Below are 21,895 nucleotides of genomic sequence, written 5' to 3' on the forward strand. Positions count from 1 at the left end.
CCCAGTATCTTTTTAATCTTATAACAAAGTATTTGTCTATTTCTTGAACACATGAACAACACTACCCCTATTACCCACCTCAGGGTGCTCAGCTCCCAAATGCATAATGAAAGGATGCAGACCTTTCTTAACTCACACATACAGCTAAGTTGTACAGTCCCATTACAACAAATTTTATTTTGCCTGAAACAGGATCAGGGTTAGACAAGTCAATCTTACTTTTATAAAATGTGCACTGGCACTGTTTCTTTTTTTCATATCTCAGAATCCTATTAAAGATTCCACAAAACCACTCGTTTATCTGGCTGATTTGTATTTTATGATTTTTTTTTAATAAAACATTTTCCACCACTCATTTACAGCAAACATGCTTATAATCACCTAATTCTGAATAATAAAATATTTATCTTCACTTGGACTATGTGTGATAACTCATTGGTGGCTGGTAGCATTGACACAAATGTTCTCTGGCATCAGTTAAGCACTGCATCAATCAATTCAGCTTGAAAGAAGCCTGATGATTATTATACACAGAGATTATAGGCCTCCACGTTCCCACTTAGGAAGTAAAAACTGGTGCTTCATTTATGCATATATTGAGATATTGCTCCTATGATTAGGAGCAAGAATAGAAAACCTCTGGCTATCTAAATGCTTATTACAAAGGAAATGCTTTGAGAAACAGAACTGAGTTCTTTCACTGTTTTGTAAGATAACTAACAGCCAAGGTATGAAACACTGTCCTCTACAAGTCTATGAGGCCAAGTGGGATCCACACAAGAGTACTGAGGTAGCTGGCAGAAGAGACCACTGAGCCACTCTCCATCACATATCACCAGTCCCAGATAACCAGAGAGGTCCCAGGTGAATGGAAGCTGGAAAACATGACACCCATCAGCAAGAAGGGTTTGGAAGGAGATTCTGGGGAGCCACAGGCCTGTCACTCTCACTTTGGTACCAGGGAAGGTCATGGAACAGATCAGTGTGAGTGTTGTCATATGGCACATACAGGACAACCAGGAGACAAAGCCCTGTCTGCATAGTTCTGCTTGACCAACCTGATACTCTCTTATGACCCAGTGTCTTGCTTAGTGGATGAAGAAAAGGCTGTAGCATTCTCCTGGAGAAGCCAGCAGTCTACAGTCTGGGAGAGGTGCACTCTTTGCTGGGTAAAATTTGTCTTGGTGGCCAGGCCCAGAGAGTGGTGGTGCATGGAGTTACACCCAGCTGGCAGCTGGTCACCAGTAGGGTTCTCCAAGGTTCAGTCTTGAGGCCAGTCTTGTTTAAAGTCTTTAGTAAGGATCTGGACAATGAATCAAGTGCACGGTCAGTTTGCAGATGACATCAAGTTGGGTGAGAGCATCAATCTGCTGAAGGGTAGGAAGGGTCTGCAGAGGAATCTGAACAGACTGGTCGATGGGCCAAAGCCAATGATATCAAGTTCAACAAGGCCAAGTGCCAACTCCAGACCTTGGGTCACAACAACCTGAGGCAGTGGGGAAGAGTGTCTGGAAAGCTGCCCAGTGGAAAGACCTGGGGTGCTGGTCAACACTGGCTGAACATGATCCAGCAGTGTGACCAGGTGGCCAAGAAGGCCAATTGCATCCTGGCTTAGATCAGCAATAGTGTGGCCAGCAGGATCAGGGCAGTGAAAGTCCCCCTGTACTGGCCATTGGTGAGGCCACATCTCAAGTCCTGTGTCCAGACACACACACACAGACAAACAGACACACAGACGCGCGCACACAGACAGAGACACAGATAGAGACACAGACAGACACACAGACACACACACAGACACAAACACAGACACACACACACAGAGATACACACACAGAGGTGCACAGACACACGTGCACAGACACACGTGCACAGACACACGTGCACAGACACACACACAGACACACACACACAGGCGCACAGACACAGAGGCGTGCAAAGACATGCACAGAGACACACGCAGACACACGGACACAAACATAGAGACGCGCACACGCGCACCTAAGTCATTAACATACATTAACAGTTACAGTGGAAAGGTAAAACAAAACCACTAAGTGGCACTGGAGGAAGATTTGAATCCATCCATACGTAATTCCTTTCCCTCATTTAGAGATCCAAGACCATGACTTAAGAGCTGCTTGCAGCAAAATAAAAAGTAGTTGATGGTATGTCTGAAAACTACTGTGGTTGGATCTACAAAAGGCATAAACAAAACTACCTTCTCCTGCACATCATGATTCTCATCTTCATGTTCCTCTTTCATTTTATCTCGTTTCAATGCCTTCAGAAATTCACTCTTCTTATCAGTTCGCATTCTTGTCAATTTTGTTAAACGAGGCTGACCAGATTTGTCAACAGGGGATGAAGAATTTGACCGATTACACTAATGTAGGAAGTCAGAAAAAGAAAGAATGTTAGATCACAGTCAAAAGCAGAGGGGAGATTTACGTTTTGGTATACACAGTTTGTACATGTAAAACTCAAGATGCAGGTTTATGAAGCACTGCTAATGAATAGTGGACCTTCTGACCATGTAATATCATTAGCAGTTTTGAAATTTAAACTTAGCAGGTTATACTTCCTAATGCAGGAGGTTACTCCATAAAGACATTGCTTTACCTCTTTCACTGAATTTTGTGTTACAGCAAATGCCTTGACAGTTGATTTGAAAGGACTGAAACTGCCAACACCATATGCAGATTCAGGAGGAAATGCATTCCCAACTTTATTTTCTTTTGCTTGGTTTTTCCACTGTGTGGGTTAAACAGAAATATAAACAGAAATTTAAAGAGTCATTCTTTTCAGGAATCTTAAAAAAATGTTTAAGCAAAAGCAAATCATAACTACAATCTAAAGGTAGAGCAAACATCTGTTTTCTTTGGAAAATAGGCTGTTTATGAGCAATTCATATGCTCACAAATACTGTTTACACTATTTACGTAAAGAGTAAAAAATTTCAAAACAGTTAAGATCTTCATAGTTGAGGTATTAAGAATGAAAATATAAGTCTTCAACAGCTGAAAGTATTCTTTTTAAATCCAGAATATTAGATTTAAAAACTAATCCATCATATGCTTTTAAGAGCACAGAAAAATACCTGAAACAAAAAATTAGAAATGAACATGGAAAGTTGCAATTAGAGAGATACCAGAATGATACTGATAGGTTACTACATCATTTCTGTCTATAACTGAGATAAATTCTGAAGGTATTACTATGCTGACTATAGCTCTCCACTAGGTATTTCTTTTTTTTTTTCAGTTACAATCATATATACAAAAGGCACGGTTACTTTGTTAGTTAAAAACATTATTTTCACTCACACTTGTATAGGTCCTGCACTTCTCAAAAAGGGTGAGAAAAAAAAAGAGGGATCCAGTTACAACATAGTTTAAAAAGGAGAAAAAGTGGTTTCTATTCACTTTCAAAGCATGCTGCACTTAGCAAGAATGGAAAGCATAATAACCTAGAAACAGAGGGGAAGTAAGCATTTTCAGAATTACAACGTGATTTTTATCAGCATGTTTTTAATGCCACCAGTATCCAATACTCACCTTCACAGGTGGAGTGACAGGTTTGGGGACTAAGCCTTTATAAACACTTGTGCTGTTTCCATTCCTCACTAGCTGTGAATGAAGATTTCCCACTGCTGGGAATCCAGATATACGAAGTTCTTTCGTATTGCCCTTTTTAATGACCAGCATTCTCTGAGACCTAGATTTAGGATTCAAAGGGTACTCTGGAAAAAAGGAAAAAAGACGTGTGTATGTATGTGCATGTGTATACACTCTTTCTAGGTTCTATTTCATAAGGTACTGGATAGCCCTATGGTCCAGAGCAAACAGGCATAAATCAGAAACATAAAACATAGTTCACTATTAGTTCCAAAAATAAGACACTGTATAAAACTTGACAAACACAGGTTCTGTTCCATTCTCTACAACCCTTATTTGTAAAATATTTCATTTGGCAATGCAGGAACTGCACTTTTTGAAAGTCAAGATATTCTTTAAAGAAGCCATCTACACAGTTCTACCAAATGCTACACAGCAATTCTAAAATCAAATTGTTGATAGTTACCCAAACTTCAGAAGAGATTCTGGCTTTCATATTCCCCCTAAGGTTTCTAAGTGCTCCACACAGAGGCTCTCTAAACATGAGACAAGATATGCACTACTCCAGACCATGGCAATGATCAGTTTCTCTAGTCTCATGCCTCAGATGGGCATAACAGGACATCTGAAGCTTACAACACTTTCATGTTAAATGGAGCACTAATTAAGAGACATACAGTCAGCTGTCATACTACAGAAACTGACATTTAGCACTTTTCTGGAACACCCATTAGAAACAGTTTTAAAGTTTTCAAAAAGTGAAAAAAATACATGCATTCCAGTGCTCTGTTAAGAGTCTTTTCCAAGATTATCACCTCTCCCTGGAAGCCATTTTATCTCACAGGCAGAGTTACTGTATCATCCACTGAAAAAAACCAACCCTTATCTTAAAAGTGTATGTAACTTTAGCGTTGTTTAGTAGGTAGATGTCACAGAGCATCTGTCATAACTGTAAGCTTCACTCTCATTAAATTTCATGACAAGACTTTTCATAGTACTTGCATGCTGCCATCACATATACAAATGGTAAAATGGAATCCAACAGAAGCACAGATTTTTAGCAGGTGTTAGAAAGGATTGTAACATTCTTCTGTCCTGAATATTGTTTCCTTTAAAAGGGAATAGTAGCAGCCTTAATTCCAGTTTTTCAAGTATAAAACAAGGTTTTCAATAGCAGAGCTGAAAAGCTGTAACAAGCCACTGCATAATAGTAGCTTGCAAGTTGGACTAGACGATCCTTGAAGGTCCCTTCCAAACTAAGCCATTCCCTGATTCTTTGTGGCTAACAGAACTCTTCTTTCCTTTGCTTGTGAAGAGCGGTGTCCAAAGAGCCTGTAAAACTTGCCTTCTCTCAAGTTTCTACGTATTTTTTCCCAACTTGGTTAGGAAAGAATTTAGTTATCACTTGTCTTTCACTGAAAGATAAGCATTTTCACGTGAAAGCTGCTAAACACACAAATCCAGAGAGCTGTTCAATTGTTTAGGATTCTGCAAAGGTTCATAGCAATTAGGTAATTTATACTGAGGGGTTGGCCTAAATCTAATGTTACTTAAACATGCAAAGCATACTGGGGAAGTATAATTAACAAGAATCAGCAAGTTAAAATACCATTTAAAATCTCAGTGTTAGCAACAGTTTAAGTAATAGCCTTTATGTTTAATTAAAATTATTTTTTTAAAATAAAGTGTTCTTATTTTAAGTACATTTATTACTTTAAAACCCCTGCAATCTAAAGCTAACACCTTCTTAAGGGTAAACAATTGACTACATAGAGCCCATAGCATTGTAAAGTGATAGACAAATGCGATCAAATAGAGATGAGTAAACAATTCCAGACTACAGTTCTGCCCAGTGCCTATCCTGAGCATTGGATTTGATACAAATAATTTATAAACACAAGCAACAACTTAAGGCATTTGCTTAAAAAACTCTTAAATCTCTGCAAGCTAATCTACCCTCCCAGCTTTCCCAGGTTTCTCTCCAAACTCTTCCAACATGTTTAATCACTCAGAAGCATTCTTTTACAAAGCCTTCAACTAAAAATCACATCACTAGTTTAGGTGACGCACCTTCACTGCATTTCTTCTTGAAAATAAAGATAAACGTCAATATAAATTCTTGACACCTTTACAAAAAGATGTATACTTGTTCTAGGAAAGAATCCTAGTTGTAGCTACCTCTATTGATACTCAAATAGAAGAGTTACCTCTTTCACAAAAAGATATCTACATTATAAAAATATTAAAGTTTTCTCAATTTCAAACAATACCTCTATAAGTCTTTAAAAAAAAAAAAAACAAACAAACGCCTGTGTTTCAAATAAAACTACTCCAGATCTCCACCTTTTTGCATTTAAAAACATAAAAAATACTCACCCCACACACCTGCAGCTAAAGATTTAATCTGGTTTGGTTCCTTCTCATATTCAGGGTTTAAAGATGGCTGAAAGAAAGTTTTATCATTGTTAAAAAAATAAGTCTTGAATTCTGGGATGAATGAAATAAAGAATCATGGTAACACTGGCAGTATGACCTCTGCTGACAAAATTGTTTAAATGGAGACAGACTAGACACTTCCCCCTGTGATCCAAACAGGTCAATGCTCACTTCTTCCTCTTCTCCAACCAAACACCTCAAGCAGCAGCCAATAACATTACATGAACTGCCCAGAGAAAGCAAAAAACAGTGTATGTTTCTTTGAAGAAGAAGATCACCCTCCCCCTTACATCCTACATTCTAGGTTGAAGCATGGGATCCCAAAATGCCATTGGCATAAAGATCACTTTGTTACTATTTCAGATTTCCAGTAAGGTAACTGTGTAGTATTTAATATATATCAGTTAAATCTCACGAAGTAGCTTATAATGGGCAAAGTGGTAATTGCAGAGAAAATGAAACCTTGTTTATCATAATTACAATTAACTTACAAAATCCTCAGCCTCAAACTGGTTGGGTACTTCTTTGTCTTCCTTTTTGTGGGTCTCATTATCAGGCACACTGATATTGTCATGGAGTCCTTGCCCTTTTCCACAATGGACAGTGCTGGCACGAGTACGGGAACCTCCACCATAGTATCCCCCACGATGGTTTATATTTTCTGGACCATTTCTGACTTGTGAACGCCAACCATTCCTCTCTTTTCTCCCAAAATGCCCTAAGGTATTTAAATTTTAAAGAAATGTAATTACAAACAATTTTAAAAGAACTTTCTACTTTTGTGTAATTGTTAGGCTAAGTCAGCAGCTCTATTATTCTGGAGTATGATAGCATAGTAAATAAGTTTTCATTGACATAAGCAGCAGGGAAGAATTTACAAAACAGTGCCAGAGAAAGAGGATAGTCTGCCACCATTAAGACAAGTCAACCTCCTTTTTTGCCTGCTCATTTATATGCTGTTGGCTAGTGTACTAACTCGAAGTTCTTACTCTTCTCAAGAGCGAAATACACCTGGAATCACATTACTTTAATCAAGGCTTAGTGCCTACATCCTCTCCCAGAAGATCTGTCTTTCCATTAGCTCTACTTTAGTGCAGAAAAAGAATTTAGCATAGATGAGCTATCATCATCAGATTTCTTTTCTAACTAGAGTGCTACAGAGCAGTGACATAAACATATTCACAGCATTCCATAAATTATACCTCCATTAGGCCACCCAATATTAGGGTCAAACCCCTCCGAAGAGTTGTGTCTTCTGCGATTTGCCTCATAACGATTCTCTGTCCACGAAAAATTTTCAGAATGTTTCTCAAAATTCAGCGATGACTGTAAAGGAGCAGAAGTGGCAGACCTGAGATCTGCTTCATAACAAAACTGAATCATCAGAGCTGTAACATGCACATTGTTCACAGTAAATACAATCAATTTTTTGAGGAACTCTGAATGACAGATAATACCTTGATAATGCAATGCCTGAACATGTGCATACTCAAGGACAGATAAGTCCTTGAGGTACTGAGGACTATGCTTGTGACACAAGGTAAAAGCCCTCTCTCTATTTTGTTTTGGCAGCAGAACAAAGCACAAATTACATGTGTTGTAGCAGAGGAAAAAAATAAGAAAAAAGGTAAAAAAGGACAGAAGATCGCAGTCTGAAAGGCATGAAAAGTATGGCATCTCAATTTGGATTTTCAGAGACTACATATAGAAAGCAAGGCGTCACTTCCACCAGAAGCAGCTGTAGCCAAATTAATTAGTCTTGTAATTATAACTTAATATGGCAAATACAGCCAGTTAAGAAGTACATATAAAACCTAGAGGCAAAAGTGTACAAATGCACAAAGATACTTGAAATTTTCAGCTTATAAGTAGACATACAAGAAGTTTTTAAAAAATTAATCTTTAATGTATCAGTAAGAAGACATTATAAACTCAAACCTTATTTTGAGGAATAGCACTCAGAAATCAAACCATATCCCAACTAGTATTCAAAACTAAAGGGATTAAACGAAAAAACATCTTGTCTTACACAACTCGTTTTCCTTATAACTTCTGTCTGGCTGTACCTTTTTAACACTCCACCATTTCTTTTACTGCTGCATGCTGAAAATTCAAAAGTAATTTCATTCTGCAGAAGTAATGCTGATCCTTACTGCTGTCCACAGATATCCACCAGTGACAGACAGCAGAGGGCTGTGTTACACAGCACCTCCCTGACACACAGCCACCTTTGATGCCTCCTTCACTCCCACAAGACTTACTGTGCTGCACATGTACAACTGATCCAGCACGTCCCAGGGCCACAAGAGCTACAAGTGCATAAAAGCACTGCTGCATGGAAACATGGTTATTGATGAAAAACTCAACAAGAGTTGGCAGTGCACACTCACAGCCAGAAAACCAATGAAATCCTCGGCTGCATCATGGCTAGCAGCTCAAGGGAGGTGATTCAATCCCTCTACTCTGCTCTTGTGAGACCCCACCCTGGAGTACTGCATCCAGCAGCACGCCAAGGACATAAAACTGTTGGAACAAGTCCAGAGGAGGCCCACAAAGTTGATAAGGGGACTGAAGCACCTCCCTCATGAAGGCTGAGAAAGTTGGGGCTGTTCAGCCTGGAGAAGAGAAGGCTGCATGGAGACCTCATAGTAACGTTCCAGTATCTGAAGAGGGCCTACAGGAAAGCTGGAGAGGGACTCTTCAACAGAAACTGCAGTGATACGACAAGGGAGAATGGCTTCAAACTGAAAAAGAGTAGGTTTAGATTAGATATTAGGAAGAAATTCTTTGCTGTGAGGATGGTGAGGGATTGAACAGGTTGTCCAGGGAAGTTGTGGATGCCCCATCCCCGGCAGCATTCAAGGTCAGGTTGGATAGGGCTTTGAGCAGCCTGGTCTAATGGAAGGTGTCCCTGCCCATTGCAGAGGGCTTGACCTACATGACCTTTAAGGTCTCATCCAACCTAAACCACTCTATGATTTCAGGAAGTTATCAACTTTGCCACACTCAAAATACCAACTCTGCTGCCTGAAGCTCACTCCCCTCTCCTCAGCAACATTCAGGAGAAAAGGTACAAAAGTAATGGTGAAAATGAAAGCACCAGCTTTATTTCAACAGTTATTACCCAGTAATATCTAATCATGCTATATTAGTATTAAAAGCACTCCACTGATCAAAGCGAGCAGGAAAAAAAAAAAAAAGGAGAAACACACAAAAGGAAATCACAGTAATAGGCTTCACCACTTTGGAAAACATATTGAAGAAAATTATTTCCTTCTTCCCATCTCCCCCCCAGAGACAATCACACACACAAAAAAGCATACCCAAATTCTACTGACAATGCCCCTGCAGAGCTCAAGATGTTGTTCAAAATTCTCTTCTTAAAATTCAAACTCAAATAAGCAGATATGCTGAAAACTCAAAGCACGTATTTCCAAATGGAACAGAATTCAAATGTAAAAGGACTGCCTGCCCAATCTGAGGCCTGGGAAGTGAATTACTTGACAAACTTGGAGAGAGAAAGAACAGAAAAGAAACTATCAAAATATTTAAATAGTTCAAAAATTATAAAATTAATCTAACTATTTAAGTAAAAACAAATCCTTAAACAGATTTTGAATAAGCTGCCAAAAATTTCAGAAAGTTCCATATCTGCCAATCACAGACGAAATTTTAGAAGATAGCTTCATGTGTACATTTACATACAACAACAATCTAACACTGCCTTTGGAGTTTAATTTTCATTTTTTCATAGTAATTTCAAAGAACATTCAACATTTTCATAAAGTATAACCGACAGCATTTTACATGTTGTACATGATAAAATGAATCCGATGCCTCTAAATTGTGTGCAAAGATCATGCAGTTTGCGTTTTCCCCACACGATGGAGGTACCAGGCTAGGAAGCCTCTTGTGGCAGAGATAACAGTAAGCTTTGTAATCAACAGAAAATCTACTGGTAATTTCTGGAAGTTGAGAAATTGTATGACCTGATTCAGCCAGCCAAGAAAACTGAAAAGAAGCAACACAGATTTTCAGAAGTATAAAAAGTCTTACTGCTCAACAAGAAGTGAACTTGCAAAAATGGAGTTTATCTGTCTGCAATTTCATCCTACACTCTTTACAGCAATACTTTTCTTAAAAGTTTTGTCCATATCCCAAGACGGCTTCATTATTCACAACACCTTCCAATTTTCACCTGCTCATCTGCAATTGTGCACCGACACAAATACAGTAGTTCCAGACCTGAATGAAACCTGCTGAGCGATGGGTACCCACCTGTCTAGGTGGATTTTGCTCTGTCAGCAAAGAGATGACAGAAAAGCTTGCTGTTAAGAGGCAATCAGCAGCAATACGCAGGATGGATTTCAGTCGAGCTGTAATCTGTATGTCACATTAAAAGCTCCTTCACAATCACAGCTTCCTGGCATTGGGATTTTACAATGCTAGCCTTAAGCTATGTAAGGAAAGAAGTCTCAGGTACCAAGGACTGAGGAAGGAAACCAAGCTTCTGTAGGTGCAATTCCTGAAAGTGCCTCTTCGGGACAATAAAAATTAGTTGAGAAGAGTTCACTTTCTCCTCCTCAAGTTTAAATGTTGTTGATATCATAGATTCACTCCAGCTCTATTCTGCATGCAACATGAGACACTCTGCCTTCCTCAACCCATCCTTCCTCTTCATCTCCATTCCTCTTATCTGCTCCTCTCTTCTGCTTTGTTGATATAGAAAATCAATCTATTTTAGGAAATGGAGCAGACAAGGGGCCACAACATTTGAGACCTGTCTTATAGAGAGCAATGTCAAGACAAGTCTTATTCCGTAAACTAGGAACTACTACACATCAGATAAGAACAAACATACCTATCAAGTGCTTATTATCCAAATGTGCTGTATATAATGGAACATTGATCACTGAGAGAGGAGTTAGCGCAGGGAAATAAGGTGCACTCCCAACAATGACACATAAATACTACAATAGAGTAAGCATACAATATGGAATTTCTGGAAGAGAAGGAAGTCTAACTAAACTCCTTTAGGCAAAGAATCATGGAAGACAACAGGATCCACAATATACACTTTTAATGTAATTTCACACAACTCAGGAGTGAGGTGACAAATACAACCCATAACTCAGCTATATTCTCGTGGCACTGGAGTAGTTCTGAAAGTTACTTTTAGCCTGCTATATTGACACATAAAGCATGCAGGTAAAGCTCTTCCAGCAGATTCTTGAAATAAGTGATGAAGATTGCCTTGTTATTGTGATACCGTATTAAATAAAGCTCCAATTACTTTTCCAATTTACAACACAATAAATTGAAAAAATGGGATCAAAAGAGTTGAAAGCATCAGAAATTACGCAGAATGAAAACAGATGCCATGAACCATCATGGAACAGACAGGCCTGATGTTCCCAGAAAAGCAACTGAGTTGCTAATAAATTATCCTAAACCAAGCATCTAGCTAGGTCAGGGTAGAAGCACATAAACAGAGGAAAAGAAATAAGGACATTCAACAACCTGACTAAAAAATGCATAGGTGTTAAGTGCATGTAGACATACATAAGGAAAGCATTAGGAACACAACTGATGCTGCCAGCTATCCTTGAATTTAACAACACCATAAGCCTATTGCCATAAATTTTATCAATGCTTACATTTTCCATGAACATGAAAGATTGCATGAAACTTCATATAAATACACTAAAGAAAGGCAAACTCATTCTCATAGCTGAAGATATAGATATTGCATTCAAAAGATTATAATGAAGACAGGGCTAAAAATAGGGAAAGAGATGACAGAGTTTTAATACCCAGTGCTGACTGCTTCTGCATTTGCACGAATTCAGAAAGAGTAGAAAGACAGGCCAGGAAAAAAGAAACACTCCCAGGACAGACATACTCAAGATTTCCTAGAATATGTACAAATCCTAGCAATTCAGAGGCTGCCATTTCCTGTTTCCAAACTAATTGACCCATTATATAAAGTAACAGTAGTTCAGATGAAACAACCAGAGTGAAGATGCACAACAGGTTGAAAGGGCCGCACTCCATCAGTAGCAACAAGCATCCCACCATGCAGAGCCATTTCAGATCTAAAAAATCATTTTTTTTAATCCCTTGGATGATAGAATAACAGTTCTGCAAAGTTTACAGGACAAAGAGAAAAGTCAGAAGCAAGAATATCAAGTACATGCCTCTGCCTTGGTACTTCTCGCATGGAATACAGTAATTCATTTTAAACTCCTGATGAAGGCAATTCTAACCCAACCACAGGTCTGGCAAGGACAGGCATGTGCTTCTATCCACAAACTCAGCTGCTCAAGCAAAAAACTCTAAGATATAACTACTTAAATCATAACCACAAAGCTTGCTAGATATCATCGGTCATCACACTTTTCATGAAGAGGTTTTTACTGTGATTGAGGTTATGACACTGACTTCCCAAATAACAGGGGTGCCTGTTCAAAAGAATAACATAGAACATACCTTTGTTGATGATGGTGGAGTAGGAAAATTAAGCCAGGCTGGAGCAAAGTCATGCTGCGCCATTTAGGTCCAGTCTCATTGAGTCAACGGAAAAAGGCTTAGCACCTCATGGCAAGTCCCTGCAATCAGAAGAACAAGAAGTTACTACTTCCAGATGTTACAAGAGGAGTACATTTCTAGTGCTTTGATCTATATTTCCCTTCTGTTTTCCAGTGTTACTTTGTCACACAGATCTGGTTTAGAATCTAACAGATTCTAGAAACTACCCTCATCTCACTTATAGTATCACATTTTGTGGTTTTATTACTGAAGTGTCACACAAATCAAATATATTACAGGAATCATGAAAATACAACTTTAACATTCTTTTCTTTATTTCCTCTAATAAACTGGATGAAGTTTCTTGTGTAAGGTCTGACACAGAGTGCTATGGCAAAATTAGCTTGTTACAATACTTCCTGGTACTGTCTAGAATGGCTTTCAGGAGCTATTTCTTCAGCTTCCTAGAAGCTGATTTTTTTATTAGTCCCTAAAAGTTAGTCTCAGAGGCCATATTAAAGTTCCTTATTAAAAAACTATATGCTTGAGACAACCACAAACCCCTCATTGTCTCTAGATTCAATGGAAACAGAGTCTACACATGCAGAGTGTCCAGTAAAATCCAGGAAAATTATCCAGTTTGAAAACGGGCAAGAGAAAGTAATGGCTTAAGATTAAAACTCAAGAATACTTTTTCTACCCTTCCCACAGGTAGAAAACGTTTCTTAACAAGCAAGAAAATGTAAGGTAATTTGAACACTATTACCTGAAGCTAAATGATAGCACAGATAGGAAAGAAGTGGATGAAACACTGCCTGAATTATGTGAGGGTAACTGAATCATGCTCTGCAGCTACTCATTCCAAAATGGTCAATGATTCAAAAATACTTTAAGTATGATACATACTATTAGAAATTCATATGAATTTGGTAAGCAACCAAACACATCTCACAGGGAGATCCAAATAAACATGAGTGCAAATCTGTTAGTCAGAAAGCACAGATGTAGCGTCACCGTTAAGTTGTGACAGTCCATAAAAAACACACAAGAAGGCTGATTCAGGGCAACATAAGAAAAGGGGGTTTTTTAATTAAATCCCCGCTCCTTTTATATCATTTTCAAAAAGCAGCAAGCAGGCAGCAAGCAAGCAGCAAGCAAGCAACAACATCCTTATTGGCCACTCATCATTACTGATACACTTGGCAGCAATCGTGAGACACCTGGAGATGCCCAAGGACAAGGTTCTCACATACCAAATCTACGGACTCACAGTCTGCCCTCGCTCCCCAATCAGCCTGTGCGGAAAACTTCCTTATCTTCAAAAGTTTCTCGAAAGTTTCCCAAGTCAGTCTCCTCTTCCAGGGAGCTACAGACCCGCTGCTCACCCCTACAATATAGTTCACTTTAATCTATGGCTGCTGTAATGTGAGTAAGAGCTGTGGAGTCTGGTATACAGTAACACAGAGTTGTTTTTGTATTCTAGCCTGAACATGCTATTGCAGATTTCCAGTGACAGACAGGAACGTTGCAGCTTTTAATAGATTTGTAAGACTTTACCTAGTGTTAAACTGCACTTAGTTGAGCTGCTGATTCTTTCTGATGACATGAGCTCATACTTAGGTTTTCAGGTACCTCCAATATCAGAGTTAAACTGTAAGGTAAGACAGACAATTATTGTCATTAAACAGAAAAGACAAGGTTATAAAGGTATGTCTGACGCAAATAACTCACTATAAATTACTGTGTTAAAGTCATCCAACACTTACTTCGAAACTAACCTCACAAAAAAATCCAGAGAAAAATATTCCAGTTACATCAAACTAGTGAAAAACAAATGAAGAAAGTTCTAGAGTCAGTGAATATCACAGAAGTGGTTTCTCTTTCTCATAGGAATCATGTTCACTTCTACTGATATATGCTATTCAGCAATAGTATAGAAAACCAATGAACCAATTAACAAATCTGAGCAGATTACAGGAAGAAAAAATTTTCTTCTCCTTCCCTCAGACACAGTTCTCATCCCCAAGCAGAATCATGAAATCTTTATAGAGAGGATTAAGACAGGCATCAATACCAAAAGATCAGCACAACGACGACAAAATCTTCAGACCAAGTCCCTTACAGTCCAAAAAACAATGAGTAAGATCAGATTTATGCCAAGTAAAAACATGATGAAGATTCCATGAGGTACTACCAAGTTACTAGTGCATCAGCTATTAGGTACAGGACAACAAATGCCCTAACAACGTGATTTCTTAAAAGACTGTTCTTACTGGTTTTAGAAAACTAGTCAAACCTCCAACACTGACATTGCATGTCTATGTCTTCATCCAACAATTACTATAGAAGCAGATTGAAGTCTTCCTCACACTTTCAGCTAAAAAAGCTCTAAAAAAGTTTTTGATAGTCCTGCTCTGTCAGAGAAGTTAATCCTTTACCTACAAAGCAGTATAATGAAATGGTAAAGACAGAGGCCTGCACCAAAACTCACACTCAGAGCACAAAGCAGCAGAATATCTGGAAATTTCAATAAAAGAAAAACTCTTCTAGAGCAAATTCTTTCAAATAGTTTTGATAAGAGAACCTCAAGAACAAAAGCACAAATTTATTTCTAGAACATTACCTGACCAAATTCACAGATTTACAGTAAAAGACTAATAAGAAAAACAATTCCTATGAATACTAACCTCCACACCAAAGTCAAGAAAACATTTTCTTTCATCTAATTGTACACATAATTGGTCTGGCAATTAGACATGGGAACACAGAGTACTTTTATTATTAAACCTTTCTAACTTTAAAAAGGCACAAACCGTAATTAAACTGGGAAACAGCAGGTCGGGAATAGTTATTTCCTTACAACTTCTCTAGAGTACATAGCCTACCCAGCTTGAAGTTGCCAGTTCCATGTTTTACCAAGCTTCATTAACAACTCTTACAAATGCTTTCTGAGATTTCCAACAAGTTCATCCGAGAAGGTCTTTTAATAAAAAACAGTTTCATTACAAGCGTGATCTCTGTTAAGATGATCAGAAACATTTTTGATAGCTCTGGGATACTCTTCGTTCTCAGGAAGGAATTTCTGATGAATGGCAAACAGATCACAAACTGTGAGAATGGGAAGTCAGCAAGGAAACTCTGCTCCCACAGACAGAATTTACTATGCTTAAACCTCTCATGATCAGCTTAGTTGCCCACACTAGTTGTTCCTTGCTTGCTTTCCAACTTAAGTCAGACCAACAACCTAGTCTAGCAAATTATTCTGAAACACATTCCAACACTAGTGAAGTTCCTTCTACCAACTGAGCCAAGGGGGTTTTTTCCTGTTATTCAGGTCCGTTACCTCAGCTACCCCAAGAAGTCAGAGATGTCTGCATTTTGTGTCCTCCAAAGCACTTGCAACCTTTATTCAGATTCATATTATCAACAAATTTAGTAAGTGTACACTCTATGTAATGACTGAGGTTATTGCTAAAAATACTGAAGGGACTTGTTAAAAAATTTGCTTGATAACATATTTCCAGCTTGACATGAAACAACAGCTGCCTTTACAAAGACCGAGGAGACACTAAGGCACATTACTAACACCAATCAGCAGTTTACCTCTGAAGAACACCCTTGCCTTGCAGAAACATAGAACATAGAAAAGACCTCTGATATTATCAAGTCCAACCCTTGATTCACTATCACCTCAGTTACTAGAATATGGCACTAAGAGCCACATCCAGTCTCATCTTAACAAACTCCAGGGACAGAGAATCCACCACCTCCCCAAGTAGACCATTCCAATGTCTGATTACCCTCTCTGTAAAGAATTTTTCCTAATATCCAACCTAAACTTCCCCTGGCACAGCTTAAGACCATGTCCTCTTGTCCTGATGCTGGTTGCCTGGGAGAAGAGACCCGATGCCCACCTGGTTACAACCTCCTTTCAGGGAGTTGTAGAGAGTGATGAGGTCACCCCTGAGCCCCCTCTTCTCCAGACTGAACAACTCCAGCTCCCTCAGCCTCTCCTCATAGGACTTGTGCTCGAGTCCCTTCACCAGCCTGGTTGCTCTTCTCTGGACCTGCTCCAGCACCTCAATGTCCTTCCTGAACTGGGGGACACAGTACTCCAGGTTTGGCCTCACCAGCACTGCGTACAGGGTCCTGCTGGTACAGGTCACTTCCCTGCTCCTGCTGGCCACACTATTCCTGATCCAGGCCAGGATGCCATTGGCCTTCTTGGCCACCTGGGCACACTGCTGGCTCATGTTCAGCCTCCAGTCAATCCAAACTCCCAGGTCCCTTTCTGCCTGGATGCTCTTCAGCCACTCTGTGCCCAGCCTGTAGCGCTGCAGGGGGTTGTTGTGGCCAAAGTGCAGGACCCGGCACTTGGCCTTGTTGAACTTCATCCCATTGGAATCAGCTCAACTCTCCAGCCTATCCAGGTCCCTCTGCAGAGCCCTCCTGCCTTCCGGCAGGTTGACACTCCCTCCCAGCTTGGTGTCATCTGCAAATTTGCTAATGGTGGACTCAATCTCCTCATCTAGATCATCCATAAAGATGTTAAACAGGACTGGGCCCAGCACTGATCCCTGGGGAACACCACTGGTGACCGGCCGCCAGCTGGATGCAGCCCCGTTCACCAGCACTCTCTGGGCCCGGCCCTCCAGCCAGTTCCTAACCCAGCACAGAGTGTCCCTGTCCAAGCCATGGGCTGCCAGCTTTTTCAGGAGTATATTATGGGAGATGGTGCCAAAGGCTTTGCTGAACTCCAGACAGACACATCCACAGCCTTCCCCACATCCACAGCCTTCCCCTCATCCACCAGGCGAGTCACTCGATCATAAAAGGAGATCAGGTTGGTCAAACAGGATCTGCCCTTCCTAAACCCATGTTGGCTGGGTCTGATCCCTTGTCCATCCTGTAGCTGCTGTGTGATTGCACTCAGGATGATCTGCTCCATAACCTTGCCAGGCACTGAGGTCAGGCTGACAGGCCTGTAGTTTCCTGGGTCCTCCTTGCAGCCCTTTTTGTGGATGGGCATGACATTGGCCAACTTCCAATCATCTGGGGCCTCCCCAGTGAGCCAGGACTGTTGGCAAATGATGGAGCGCAGCTTGGCAAGCTCTTCTGCCAGCTCCCTCATCACCCTAGGATGGATCCCATCTGATCCCATAGACTTGTGAGCATCCAAGTGGCTCAGCAGGTCGCTGACCTCTTGGATTACAGGGGACTATTCAGCTTCCTGCCTCTGTCTATCAGCTCCAGAGGCCAGCTGTCCTGACAACAATCTATCTTACTGAGACAAAGAAGATGTTAAATACCTCAGGCTTTTCCTCATCTCTGGTGACTATGTTCCACTCCATGTCTAACAAAGAATGGAGGTTTTCCTCACCACTCCTTTTGCTATTGATTTATAGAAGCATTTCTTGTTATCCCTAACAGAAGTGTTCAAATTGAGTTCAAATTGTGCCTTTGTCTCTCTAATTTTCTTTGTACATGACCTAACTATATTCCTAAACTCGTCATTAGTAGCCAGCTCTTTTTTCCATAGTCAGTAAGTTCTTTTTCCCCCCTAATTTCCTTCGAAATCTCCCTGTTCAGCCACGCTAGACATCTTCCCTGCTGGCGTGCCTTTTGGCAGACTGGGACAGACTGCTCCTGTGTGTTCAAGATTTGCTTCTTGAAGTATGTCCATCCCTCCTGGACCCCTTTGTTTCTAAGGGCTGTTTCCCAAGGTACCCTCTGAACCACTTTTCTGAGTAGGCCAAAATCTGCCCTGCAGAAGTCCAGGGCTACTTTCAAATTAAACGAAAACACCAATATTTAAAGTATATGAACAGAACGCAAGTTAGTAGAGTACGACAATTCTTTATTACACTGACACGAAGAACTCATATGTCTTCTAGAAAGTTTTCTTAAGTGCACACCACACAACAGACAATCCCTGTTCAGTAACACAAAGCAGCTGATGTACTCCCAGCATTAACAGAGCTATCAGAACTAAACTTACTGAGACAAATACCACAGATTTGAACACAATTCCAGTGCTTTCAGAAACTCTCTCGGTAACAAAAGGGTAGGCGCAAAATTTATCATGGACCATTTAAGCCACCAATCTCCATCAGCACAATCTGCCATTCTTTAACCAAACTGGGCTCAGCTTGTTTGCTACTGCAGCAGAGCTGCACAGTTCTAGTAAGGTAAGAAAAAGATACTGAAATACTGCTATCCTCATACTATTAACACTCATGTCTTTAATCAGACTAGCCAAAATATTGTCTCATGTCAGCAACACCCTCAGCAATACCCAATTCAAATACTGTGTACTGACTTCAGTAATAAAAGTCTTCCTAGCCCATGAAGTTAGATAGAATTCATGTGTTCCTTTGTTATGGATAATAGTTTACAGGAAAAAATATGGTTCTTAAGTTTTACATCTTGGAAGGGTAGATCTGAGAGAAGTCTGTAAAGCATTCCGTTTTAGGCAATATGAAATAATTAATATAATATTCAATTGAATAAAATTTAATTCTGCAGTTTTGTGAAGTATGATCAATAAGGTTGTGACTGTCATGTGTCGTGGTTTTGCCCACCAGCCCATCCCTAGGGCTGAGGATGGTTTTGTCCAGGTGATTTCTGGACAAAAAGCCAATCAAAAAGTTCAGTGACGCCTTTGCTAATTACATTTTTAAGAAAACGGAAGAGAAGATTTGTTGTGCAGTTGTAATTAGGAGCAGCAGCCATGTAGAAGCAGCAACAAGGCCCTAAGGAGGGCCAAGGCCCCCTCCTCCCCCGGCTTGGGCCAGGGGCGGGGCAGGTGTAGCACTGAAGCCGACCTTTCTCTCTTGTAAGAGAATGAAGAAAAATAACTTTAGAAAGACTGACTACTTGGACAAGAAACCGCTGTGGAAGAATTCCAGCTGAGAGATAACGGAGCCTTCAAGATCAAAGCTGGCAGCTGAAGCAGCAAGAAAAGTAAAGTGCGAAGGGGGGGGCTTGCTTCTTCCCCCCCTTTTTGCTCTCTCCCTTCAGCAGGGAGAAGACTGAAAAGTAATCCCTGCTACCTGTGGAAGTTTGTTGGGGTGAGAAGACTCCCGTTGCTGCTTGTGGAAGAATCTACACTGAAGTAAGTTAATGTATGAAGAAGCCGAGACTTCATGAGAGACCTGAGGTGAGGCAGAGTCCTGTTGAAGACTTTGTGACCCTTGAAGGGGATGATGCTTATGCTCGGATAAGCTTAGGATCTCAGTGAGAGATCCATGCTGCTAGTGCTGAAGACTTTATGACCCTGAAGGAAACCCACGCTGGAGCGATGACAGCTCAGGTGGGATATTGGGATCTGTGTGTGGGATCCATACTGCTGTTGAAGATTTTGTGACCCTGAGAAAGCCTTACGTTGGAGCAGAAACGGCTTGGGTAAGGGTGTTGGGATCCATGTGTGGGATCCATACTAGACTCATGCCGGAGAAGTCTATCAAGGACTGTTCTCCCATGGGGAGGGACCTCCATAGGGAGACAGGGGTGGACTCATAAGCCATTATCCCCTGTAACCCTGTGGAAGAAGATCCATAGTAAGCAAGTGTCCCCTTGCAAGCCTATGGAAGGAAGACCCTTCGGGACCTGGGTAACCCCCAGCCTTCGGTCTTAGCCCAGGAGGGGGGTAGGCCCAGCCCTGGAGGCCGACACAGAGCGAGAGAAAGAGATGAAAAAATTCCAGCTGCGACGAGAGTACTGCAGAGTTATTGGAGAGAGAGCTGGAACTCCGAGAATGGAGAAAAGAACTACTTCTCCTCCTTGGACTGATATATAAAGGGGGGAGGAGTATTTCTGTAAATACATAGTACCTTTACTTAAATAGAATTATTGTAGATGTAGTTCTTTAGTAGCTTTTATTTTGATTCTGCTAAAAATAAATACTCATACTATTTTCCCCAAAATCAGGTCTCTTTTGCCTGCATAAACCTTCTCTCAACTAATAATAATTGTGTGGGGGGTGTGAAAACAAACTGACCCAGAGCAAAACCACGACATCATGGAATAATGAACAGCTGGTTCCAGGTGATGTACAACGAAGAGATTTGTCATAAATATTACTTAGTCATCTAGTTGGAGCCACATCTGCAGCTGAGGAAAGAACACCGAACCAAATACACTTGACCAACATACAAAATATTTTGGGAAAGGGTTTTTTATGGTTGAGTTGATAAGGTGAAACTATTTCTCATCAGGTGTAAAGCAGTACAAAACACTACTTTCTAATCAAATCTGTGGTATCTGAAGAGCATTTCAGAAAATATATTGCCTCTCTTTTAGAAAAGAAAATAACATGATAAGACAAGGGTATTACAAAACCACTGCATGGATTAGGAGTCAAGACTTCTGTGAAAAGGCTAAGAAACAATACCCAGAGTCAACCCCCAAACCCTGCAAAACAACAAAAATGAAACTAAAGCAACTATCATTAGTTTAGCTCATGCTTACCAAATCAAATATTAAACAATATAATCAATTTTCCCTTCACTACTACATTTTTCATTCACCATAGAAAGAGATACAGGTGAAATAACACTTTGAGTATCAGGACAGAAATTCAAAATTTCTTTTGAAAAAAGAAATTTATTTGTGCAATTAATGAACTATTTTGGCGACGATCGGGGACAAGAAAAGTCTAAGGAAATTACCTGGCTTGCTTTGCCTCACAAAATGAGGACATGAGATGTATTTAAGCGTGGTTATGGATATCTTAAGGAGTCGATTTCATCAAGAAAGGAGATATCTGAATCCAAAACACCATCAGAATCAGAAGAAGATATCAAACTTAGCAGATTGAGGCTGAACTCTGAAGATCAAAAGAACAAGATTTTGAAACAACTTAAAAACTTAAGACAAATATTTGAACCTGTCAATTTCTGTCACGCTTGTAAGTCAGACACTAATAATTGCAAGTAAAGAGTTTAATGTGTTGGATGATGCATGTACACAAGGGTAACACTTCTAATAGTTAATCCACTTTTTTCCCATCTTCAGTGGCAGCCATGTAAGAATACTATCTCCTCAGCAATTATTTCCCCTCTCTCCCTTACTACTTGAAATCAATATACCACTTAAAAAACAAACTTTTTAAACATGAAGAACACGATTACAACCAAAGGATAAGTGAACTGCTTTTTCTTGCAGTAACACAGACAGAATTCAATATGGTATAAAAACATAAACCACTACATCTTAATATTACAAATTACACCTTATCTGCAACCTTTAACTTACTACTACTGGGACAAAAAGTGGAACAGCCAAAGTTATCAACATTTAAGTTTCATTTGTAA

General features: G+C 40.0%; 1 protein-coding gene across 6 annotated transcripts in view; it reads right to left on the reverse strand.

The window, feature by feature from the left end:
• Positions 1-21,895, reverse strand: part of GPBP1 (GC-rich promoter binding protein 1) — a 39,452-nt gene that overhangs the window by 7,212 nt on the left and 10,345 nt on the right. For 5 of the 6 annotated variants that reach the window (XM_027878928.1, XM_027878926.1, XM_027878930.1 and 2 more), the window contains 7 exons: positions 12,543-12,661; positions 7,256-7,379; positions 6,545-6,771; positions 5,994-6,060; positions 3,558-3,742; positions 2,623-2,763; positions 2,222-2,386 (listed from right to left, as the gene is read on the reverse strand). In XM_027878928.1, coding sequence (XP_027734729.1) covers positions 2,222-2,386; positions 2,623-2,763; positions 3,558-3,742; positions 5,994-6,060; positions 6,545-6,771; positions 7,256-7,379; positions 12,543-12,605 — 972 coding nt within the window. In that variant the 5' untranslated portion in view covers positions 12,606-12,661. The remainder of the gene's footprint in view (positions 1-2,221; positions 2,387-2,622; positions 2,764-3,557; positions 3,743-5,993; positions 6,061-6,544; positions 6,772-7,255; positions 7,380-12,542; positions 12,662-21,895) is intronic. The other variant, XM_027878931.1, reaches the window with a different exon arrangement.

The sequence above is a fragment of the Empidonax traillii genome, unplaced genomic scaffold (assembly GCF_003031625.1).
Source record: "Empidonax traillii isolate 1590-97213 ecotype Southwest subspecies unplaced genomic scaffold, ASM303162v1 scaffold47:size1546949, whole genome shotgun sequence".
Classification (NCBI taxonomy): domain Eukaryota; kingdom Metazoa; phylum Chordata; class Aves; order Passeriformes; family Tyrannidae; genus Empidonax; species Empidonax traillii.